General features: G+C 37.1%; 1 protein-coding gene across 1 annotated transcript; it reads right to left on the bottom strand.

Annotated features, from left to right (window-relative positions):
• Nucleotides 1-285: 285 nt before the first annotated feature.
• On the bottom strand, nt 286-7,452 carry gcdha (glutaryl-CoA dehydrogenase a). The gene is made up of 12 exons (XM_079627469.1): nt 7,067-7,452; nt 6,506-6,621; nt 6,150-6,185; nt 5,916-6,056; nt 5,036-5,098; nt 4,714-4,884; nt 4,263-4,392; nt 2,891-3,107; nt 2,625-2,728; nt 1,633-1,758; nt 1,316-1,476; nt 286-846 (listed from the first exon to the last, which is right to left on the bottom strand). Exons 2-12 carry the CDS (start codon nt 6,606-6,608, stop codon nt 773-775), a joined length of 1,326 nt encoding a protein of 441 aa, XP_079483595.1. The 5' UTR covers nt 6,609-6,621; nt 7,067-7,452; the 3' UTR covers nt 286-772.
• Nucleotides 7,453-9,805: the final 2,353 nt, after the last annotated feature.

The following is a 9,805-nucleotide window of genomic DNA, read 5'->3' on the forward strand; positions in this document are numbered from 1 at the left end:
AGCTTTTTTGGCTGAGAGTCTAGGTAATATAGTTTTCTAGTAAATATGATTTATTTTTCCGAATGATCTGGTAAATACGATGTAGCCTCATCCCTCATGTAAAATTATTAGTTATTTAATAATGTAATTGAGGAAATAATAATTATTTTTTTGCCTGATACTCTGGGTGGAAACTTATAATAATGTAACCTATTATTAAAACGGACATAATTACAAAAACTATTATGTTTAACTGTTAATTAAAATATGTACCCCCAGATGCATATAAAACACTCATAAAACAAATGAGATTTTATTCAGAATGAATGCACTTTATTTAATAAATACAACAAAGTTAACAAGAGTCATAGACACTGATCAGTGGGTCACACTGGATCTCTAAAGTGCAACCACTTAAAAGTAGTTTAACTAAAAAGTAGTATTTTGAAACTGCTATGAATGATCTATTATCGTTTAGTTCAAATCAATAATGTGGAGAAATGACTTTCAATAATTCATTTTATGACAAGATCATAAACCGTTTCATAATGCAGCAGTCTTTGTAACATGACATACATGCATGTCAAACCAGTACTCTAGAGAAGATACATTTACCTTTGCAGACATGCATGTGATCACAGAGAGAGCAGATGTGAGTTTGGACCCATTTACTAAGCAAACGATTTAAGCGCATACAGGAAGCACTTATGGATGGATGTTGATAAAGAGTTTCCCTTATTGCAGATACAAACGCAAAAGTCCATTATATCCATGTTAAGAAAGAAATATGGGTTTATTTTCCAACAGTAAAAGACTGGAGTCCAGTGATGGCTCTGCCCAAGATCAAAGCATGGATGTCATGAGTGCCTGTAAAAAGCAAAATACTGTGTTATTAACACACCCTCTCACAGTCATTCACGGTCTCTGCTTTAAGCATATTCTGACCTCTGCTGGCCAAATATATAGCTTTCATTTAAAGTGCCGCTATTATGCTTTCTCAGATTACCTTTCATGCAGTGTGTAATATGGCTGTTTGTGAATGTAAAAAGATCTAAGTGCACGAGCAGTAGACCAATCACAAAATACTGGGCCATCTGACCAATCACAGCAGAGTAGGCTCTCGGAAAGGTTTTCTGGATCCTTGATTTGAACCATTTCAGACAATGTGAGAAAAGGAGTGATGCTTCAATGTATATTATGAGAAAATTAAAGTGTTTTTTGACCTTGGATGCATGTGAACTTATTGTAGGAGACCTCCAAAACAAAATGAGGAATCTTTAAAATAGCATAATAGGGGCACTTTAAAATGAAACCAAAACTATTTTCCTTCTTGCACCTTCGTATGTGTTGACGGCCTCTAGGTTCATGACGTGGCGTATGATATGGTATTCGTCTGCTATGCCGTTTCCTCCCAACATGTCTCTGGCCTGCCGGGCGATGTCCAGGGCCTTACCGCAGGAGTTACGTTTCAGCATGGAGATCATCTCTGGCGACTGCCTTTTGGAGAAATGTGCGAGAAAATTCAGTGAGCTACAGGATTCTTTTAGAATGAGACAGCCGAGGTATATTCTGACAAGCTCTGCGCTCCTTGAAATGTTTTACATAACCTGTTGCACATTAAACCATTTATAACGACTGAGATGGAAGACTCACTTCTTTTGGTCAATGAGTCTACCCAGCTGTAAACAGGACTGCAGCCCGATCGTAATCTCTGTCAGCATGTCTGCCATCTTCTTCTGTATGAGTTGGTTTCTGGCCAGTGGGACTCCGAACTGGATTCTACATGGGGAAAATCATTCACATACACTTCTGTTTCAAAAGTTTGATAAGATTTGTTTCGTTGTTGTAGTTTATTTTACTTAGAAAGGATTCATTAAATTGATCAAAAGTGTCATTAAACACATTTATAATGTTACAAAATAGTTATATTTAAAATAAATGCTGTTCTTCAAAATTCTATATTTAACATGGTGGTGGTGGTGGGGGGGGGGGGGGGGGGGTACTTTAACTGAGTACCCTTTGACTCAGTTAAAGGGTAACTGTCGGCAAAATTGAACCTAGGCTCTTTTTGTTAATCTACCCGAGTCAAACTTTCGTGTAAAAGCATAATTAGAGTGGAAACACCACTTTTAAGTTTGACCATATTTTCGTTTTAGCTCAAAATGCCTTTAGAATGGGAGTGCATGGGGCACTACAATGATTGCATCAAAATCACTACTTTTAAAACACTAAGAAGGCTCGAAACATGAAACTGTGCTCGAAGTATCACCAGGGGCTCTACACATGAACTCCAGCATTGACTACATTGTTTGTTTACACAAAGTTTACTAAAAAGAAAGGTTTTGTACGATTCACTTTATCAATTAGTGTTTCCAGTGGCTGGAATTTTGTCAGTCAAAAGTAGTCGATCTCCGAATGCAACGTAACACGAGGAGAGTAAAGATGGAAAGCTCCTAAAGCTTGTTTCCATGAGATATTGCCATGTGCTAAGTGTCTAAGTTATCATGCTTTTCATTGGTATTACAAGTTCATGACATTTCCTCATATGGAGTCCATTCATTACGTTGCATTCGGAGAACGACTATTTTTGACTGACAAAATTCCAGCTACCCTTTAATTTGATAACCTTATGCTAAACCGCTTACCTGTCCAAGGTGTACTGGCGGGCAGCATGGAAACAAAATTCCGCAGCACCCAGAGCGCCCCATGCAATGCCATAACGGGCATTATTCAGGCATCCAAAGGGACCCTACAGAAATCAACATGTATAACTTCAGTGGACATGTATCTGTGTGGTTGCCAGGGAATATGCCGTCTTCATACTTAGAGTTGGGGATATGATCAGAAGTATGATCAGGACTTCTACTGATGCTTGGTATGCACGATTAATAATATTAACAAACATACTCACAGCGAGGCCAGACACATGAGGCAGCAGGTTTTCCTCTGGCACTTCAACCTCGTCCATTAGGATCATCCCAGTGGCGGAGGCCCTGAGGGAGAACTTGCCCTCTATCTTAGGAGTGCTCAATCCCTTCATTCCTCTCTCCAGGATAAACCCTCTCACTTTGCCATCCTCACATTTTGCCCAGACTACACAGATATCAGCGTATGGGGAGTTTGTGATCCTGCTCAGAGAAAAAATAAATAAAAAAATTGTTGTGTGAAGGGCACATTATCCTTCACCTGTGCTGTGCGTTTAAGATTTATGCAGTGCAATGTGGAGTTATTATAGTTTTGAATTCAGTTCTCTGGATGGATGAGTTTGACACATTGTACACTTGCTTTTTTTATACTCTATCAGCTCTCAGAGGGCAGCACTGAGTCTTGTCATTTACAGGACACTTGCTTCGGAAGGATAGAAGAAGAAAAGTAGCGTTTTGAACAAGAATCAAATCAAGAACAATGGAGGAGGATATTCTATACTATATAGTAGGTGAAAAACAGTATGTGGCAAAAGTAGTATGTCCCAATTCATAGTTCTCATAAAAAAAAAAAAGTACATGGACACTTTCCTATCCCATGAGGCCACGGGAGAGGATTTGTGAATGGCAGTCAAGACTGACGCTGGTAGGTCACATGATAATGACAGCATGATTTTATTTTAGTTAGTTTGAGTCCAAAAATGTATTTTAGTTTAATTTCGGATTAATTTCAGTTTTTGATAATAACACATAGCTCATTGGACTAGATGACTAAATGTAGGCATTCAGAGCTCTAGTTTATCCTTGAAACTCACATTGCAGTACTACTGTGGCTTTAGATAAAAGCATCTGCTAAATGATTAAATGTAACTGCAAATTTAATATCAGCTCAGACAGAAACTCTCTGACTTCAAGCCAGATTGACACCATATACAGACTTATTAAGTAAACAGATGGTCAGCAGATTTCAGTCTCCTCCTAAACAAGCAAGGGACAAACACCCTGTAGAGGGTGAAGTTACAAAATCTAAATCTGGACGTTGGTACACAGCCTTCATATGAGATCGCTTACATAAGAAACCATCCGATGAACTGACCCTTACATAAAATACTGACGCGTTGTGCAACTCCACGCTGTTGACGACTCTATCGATCAAGTTTACAAATAGAGTGTTGCATTTCAGCCTGGTATCATTCGAAAGCATTACACTCAAAATTCATCCTGTGAAAATTGGTTTGAAAAATGGACATTGCAGAACTTTAAAACATTTAGCAATCTCAATTTTTGTGATATTAACTCCAGTCCAAATGTCCAAGGCAAGACTCCTGAATAAACTGAACTATTGGCAATGGCATTTACCATGTTTTTGCCCCGCTTATGGTATAGGTCCTGCTGGAGGGGTTGTATCTGGCTTTGGTCTCCATGCCACTAGGGTCACTCCCATGGTTTGGTTCTGTAAGTCCAAAACAGCCAAGCATCTCTCCAAGAGCTGGGAAGAATGAAAGGCGCAAAACAATATATTACATAAAGGACATTTTAAATAAAATTAGACATGATTACAAGGGCCAACTAATAAATGTGGGGACATTTTGAATGCATTTCTGTGATTTATCCAGTCACTGCTAACCACTGAATAATTAGAATGTAAAAAATTACCTTACGAGTCAGTGAAATTAATAAATGACTATTTTAAATTCAGTTTTAAAATGACTGATATTACTAGTTTACCATGACCCCGGGAACGTTAAACTATGCAAATAATTTTATAGCAGATCAATGCATCGCCACGCAGTTTAAGCAGTTGACTAACCTAGTTTAGGCAGGTATTTCTGCCTCTGTGCTTCTGTTCCATACGCATTGATAGGGTGCATGACCAGCGAAGACTGGACACTCATAACTGAACGGTACCCGCTGTCCACTCTCTCCACCTCTCTGGCGATCAGACCGTATGCTACGTAACTAGTGCCCGCACAGCCATATCCTTCAACACAAAAACATCAGACAATGTACATTATGCAGGCATTTTTGATTATGACTTTTCATGGACAACAAAATGACGGTCACATGTAAGCTGTACGCACAAGCTCTAAAGTTAATAAAGACTGGTTTGTGGTTTCAACACCTGATTTTACCTTGAATCGTAGGCCCAAGGACACCAAGTTCTCCCATCTCGTTTACAATCTCCCGATGAAAATCTGAAGAATCACAGCGGCAGATTTGAATTTTTGGGCATTTTAAAATTAAATTAAAGTTTCTGTGGTAAGAATTAAAGGGATAATTTACCCAAAAATGAAAATTGTTGGCTGAAAAATGTCATCATTTATTCACTCTCATGCGGTTCCAAACTTTCGTTCATCTAATAAACACTAATAAAGAGCTTTTTAATGAAATCTGAGCGATTTCGGTCCCATTGAAAATCTGTTCACTCAAAAGTCTGACCGTTTGAAATGTTCATAAAGAGATCGTAAAATAAATCTATATGAATCAAGCCAAGTCCAAATGCCATTTATATGATGAAGAGACTTAATTTAGACTTTTATTCACATAAACACATTGATCGGCGAACTCACGTATGGCACTCAAACAGAAGCTCAACCGAACTTGCTTGACGCGCGTTAACAAACCTCATTGGTTCTTGCGCTTTAAGCAAATTTGAGTGCTTTATGTACATTCACTGATCAATGTTTATATGAGAGTAATAGCCTGAATTAAATCGGTTCATCATATAACAGATCAAGTCTCTTCAGAAGATTAAATCGCACGATTATGGATTTATTTTACGTTCTCTTTATGAACTTTTTGAAGCATCGGAGTTATTGGTCGGTGTATAAACTTTGATTTTATTAAAAAGATCTTCATTCATGTTCCGAAGATGAACGAAAGTCTTATTGGTTTGGAACGACATGAGGACGAGTCCCTGATGACAGAATTTTCATTTTTGGGTGAACTAACCCTTTAATAATGCATGAAAACTGTGGACTGCTGATCTGATCCATCAGCTCTTCCACTTACTCTCATTCCTGTTGGCCATGAGGATGCGGGGCATGAGCTTCTCGTCGCAGTATGTGCGGAAACTGTCTCGGATCATGATCTCCTCTTCTGTGAGCTGCCCCTCCAGATCCAAAGCATCTCGCCAGTCAAAATGCACCTTAGCTAGAAATCAAAAGGTTTTCCATTTTCAGCTCAAATACAATAAATTGTCAAATTCAGACACTACAAATTAGAAATCATCACAAATATATTTACGTCTTTTCGCTGTGATTTTCACTTGCTCCTCTGTCTCTGAAAAATAAGAGATATGGGTATTAGCATGATCAAGCAGATGCCAAGCTTTAATTAACATCAGAACACGTATATTCTCCAACTTTTATAAATGTTTAAGCCTAAGGAAAGACAAATTAGTTTAGTTTACGGAGATTTTTAGTTTTTTAAATGTATTGATGATCACGCAATGCATTTACGCATTGTCATGTGGGGTTAGATGATGCCACTTGTTATTAGTTTTCCATGAAAAGTTTCCTGTTTTGTCTACTTTTCTTGCCCTCACAACTGATATTATCATTCTGAGTTATGGTTGAGTTATGGTGAATTAGTGATCTAACCGTATGCAGCAGGTGCTGAAGTGCCCTGGGCCCTTGACACAGAGATCAGAGAACATCGCTGTGAGTTCAACAGCAGGCGTGATAAAGCTGTTCTTAATGCCATGGTGTATTCAGACCTGAAAATGTAACAATAATTGTTAGTGTTACAGCAAGCAGTGTTTACACAAGTGTATTTCACTGACATTTTAAATGCTTCCTGTGGTAATTAGCTGTATGTTGTTTTTTTACACAAAGTACTAAATACATGTTTTTAGCTTACGATTTTATTTCATACTGTACTGTAAAATGCAAGTATTCCTAACAATTGTAACTCTTATCTGACATAATTCTTCAAGGCAAAATCGTGGGTGGTTACTCTAGTAGTTATTATTGTTCCTTTAGAAAGTTTTTTTTCTATTGCATAAGTGTCTACGGATGGTTACACAACGGCAACCCATCATATTAGACACATGTGCAGCTTTCAAAATCTTCTATATAGCTTATATTTAAGATTTACAACATTTAGCTGTTGTTTCCATTCGTCGTGCAGTCAAACTGAAAATAATATTTTTAAAAGCCTACCTTCACAGCCTTCGATCAGATGATTTCCCTGTCTACTGCCTGTAACCTGTAACACTATTTATATTCAACTATTGGAGGAACGTGTCACATGCACAAATTGGAAGAACGCACCCTCCATCTTTTGTGTGGGTGTGTTTCATAATACCTTTGACTTTGCGTTATGTTCCATAATGCCTTTGATTGCGTTCACCCCACAATAACGTCAATAATCATTTTACACTACATAATTACATACATCACTGATTATATGACCAAAATATGTAAAATAGCGCATAATGACATTTTAAATGTAAATGTTAAAGTAATTTTGTTCGATCATGCCACACACAAAATGGCTGATGCCAACGTCCGAACTCCTGTGACAAGTCGAAGGCGTTCGCGGCACCTCGCGCTCTGATTGGATGACTAGAAGAGGCGTCTGTGAGGAGAGGAATTTTTAAAGTGCATTGCTCTGTTACACAACATAAAATGACTCCCAAGGCCGGAGTCGTCGGAAATTTAAACAGAATTTATTTGAGTCTGATGCGTAATTCTTGGGAGTTAAGTCAATTTGACAATATTTGCATTGAAAGATATTTTTGTTTTAATTCACTTCACTGAATGAAAATAGGTTTTTGTAACAAAAAGGAAGATAATCCAATGTTTTGTCTGTGTGTGACGATGTGTATTGGTCCAGGCTGAAATTGTATACAATACAGATTACTTTTGAAACGTTTTTATTAAGTGTTTATTAACCAAGGCCAAGGGTATGTATTGTACAATTAAATCATTGATAAATTACATGCTATATAGAGAAGTAAAGCACAGTGCCATAGTAAAATAAACAAATAAATCATGTTAATACAAAACATTGCTCTTTAGTGCCTGTTAGATAAAACACTTTCACAGCTCTTTTTGTGTTCTTTTTTTTACCCTCATTGGAGAAAAAAAATAAAAATACAAAGTCAGGGTTGCCCACTGAAGTGCCTTGAAACACACAACATTATTCAATGTGTTGACATCATTTCCACTGAAACAGGAAGACAGGGTGGGACATATAAAAGAGTTAAATAAAAATACCAATAGGCTAGCGTTTAGTTTATCACAGCTCGGCCAGAGCCGGTGAGCTCGGTAAAGCCGCAGTTTCCTCCTCCTAATCTCTAACGTGAAACCAGACTTCATTCGCCCCAATGGAAATCATATTTACACTGAATCATTATCCCATATAGTGCATATGTGCCATTCACCATGCAGAAAAAAGTAAATGTGTGAACAAGTAACCAATTTTAGCCGCACCTTCCGTCTTCAGGGGCGGGATTTAGATTATAGAGAGTATTTGATTGGACAGAGAAGCTGCAGTGCAGAGTGATGTCATCAAAATCATTGATATTGGCAGAAGTGAGAGACTGTAAGTTTTGAATGCTTGTATATTCTCAATGCAAATTTTGTCATTGTTTTGGAGCACACTAGCTTATAGATAACAAAGCTATATTCATAAAAGCCAAAAAAATTCCATTTTGATTTCATGGGGACTTTTTTTTTTTTTTTCATGGGGACTTTAAGTATGTGAAATTGTATGTGAAATCACCACCATGTGGTTCAAAGGAAAAGTTAGCACCATTGCTCTGTAACACTTTAATTGACATTTTCACTTGTGACTGAAGATAAAATAATAAAATAAACTAAACGGGTCATTTAAGGTCATTTTGAAGTTACTGGCAGCTCTTTTATCACTGCCTTCTGAGACATTTTGTCTCTGAATCTGACACTGCTGAATCTGACAGTGAGACCCTCAAGTGAGGATGGAAACCCATGATTATTTTACACTTTTGTTGTTGTTGTTTTGAGACATTTCAATTTGAAGTCATATGCTTTTTGTGGGTCTTCAAGTGCCTTAAATGAATCAAGTCACTTTTAGCACTTTGATTGTGTCAAAGCAGTGATAAACAGGAAAATAACAGGATAATGGAAATGCTTCTATGGATATTCTGCTGTAAAGCAGCGAGAATTTAGTACAGTGTCGTAATTTTTCTCAAATTTAGCTTAGGCCTATATGTAGTCTGCCTTTTTTGCCATGGTTGCCCTTTTAGCTCTAAGCTATTATAAGAAGAGTAGCTCATCTCTCTTTGTTACCATTGCCTGGACTGAAAATTCGTTTTATTCCTGATCAACACATGTAAGCCTGTTTTAATAAATGCTATGTTATAAATAAACATCTTTTTATATATATCTTATACAATACATTTAATACCGCAAGACTAACCACAACACACCTCCCTGCCTTAAATTCGAGCACTAGTTAACTTTTTTTTTTTTTACATTTTTAATTACAACTTTACATGCGCTGATTATTTGTCTAAGCTTTATTTTTTGTAGCTATACAATTTTAACTTGTGATTAAAACCAGTTTAGTAGGGTGTGGGTGGCTTGTAGAACTTGTCACCTGGTGTGAAACATGATTCTGTTTATTACATTATTCATGACAATCAGAGAGTATCAGATTTGGTAAGTTTTGTTAAAACGTTCACTTAATTAGTATTTCTAGGAACCGTCCTGGTTTTCCGGCAAACTGCATGAATTTGCAAGTTTTTCTCGCAAAAAACAACAACAAAACAAGGCACCGTTAGAATTTATGAACAATGAAACAATGTTGCGTTATCATAAAGCGACTCAGAATTTAAGAGATTTAAAGTTAGTTAATGTTTTTAAAAGTTGTCAATGGTGGGACTACTGAGTATTATATGACAAATTTGTCTGTTT

The sequence above is a fragment of the Phoxinus phoxinus genome (genome assembly GCF_949152265.1).
Source record: "Phoxinus phoxinus genome assembly, chromosome: 11".
Taxonomy (NCBI): Eukaryota; Metazoa; Chordata; class Actinopteri; order Cypriniformes; family Leuciscidae; genus Phoxinus; species Phoxinus phoxinus.

Excerpts from the sequence above, each read along its gene's own strand:
- gcdha (XM_079627469.1), bottom strand. The coding sequence starts at position 6,608 with ATGGCATTAAGAACAGCTTTATCACGCCTGCTGTTGAACTCACAGCGA. Across the intron at positions 1,477-1,632 it reads AGACTCATTGACCAAAAGAA|GCAGTCGCCAGAGATGATCT; the intron begins GTGAGTCTTCCA and ends TTTCTCCAAAAG. Across the intron at positions 847-1,315 it reads GGCCGTCAACACATACGAAG|GCACTCATGACATCCATGCT; the intron begins GTGCAAGAAGGA and ends TGCTTTTTACAG.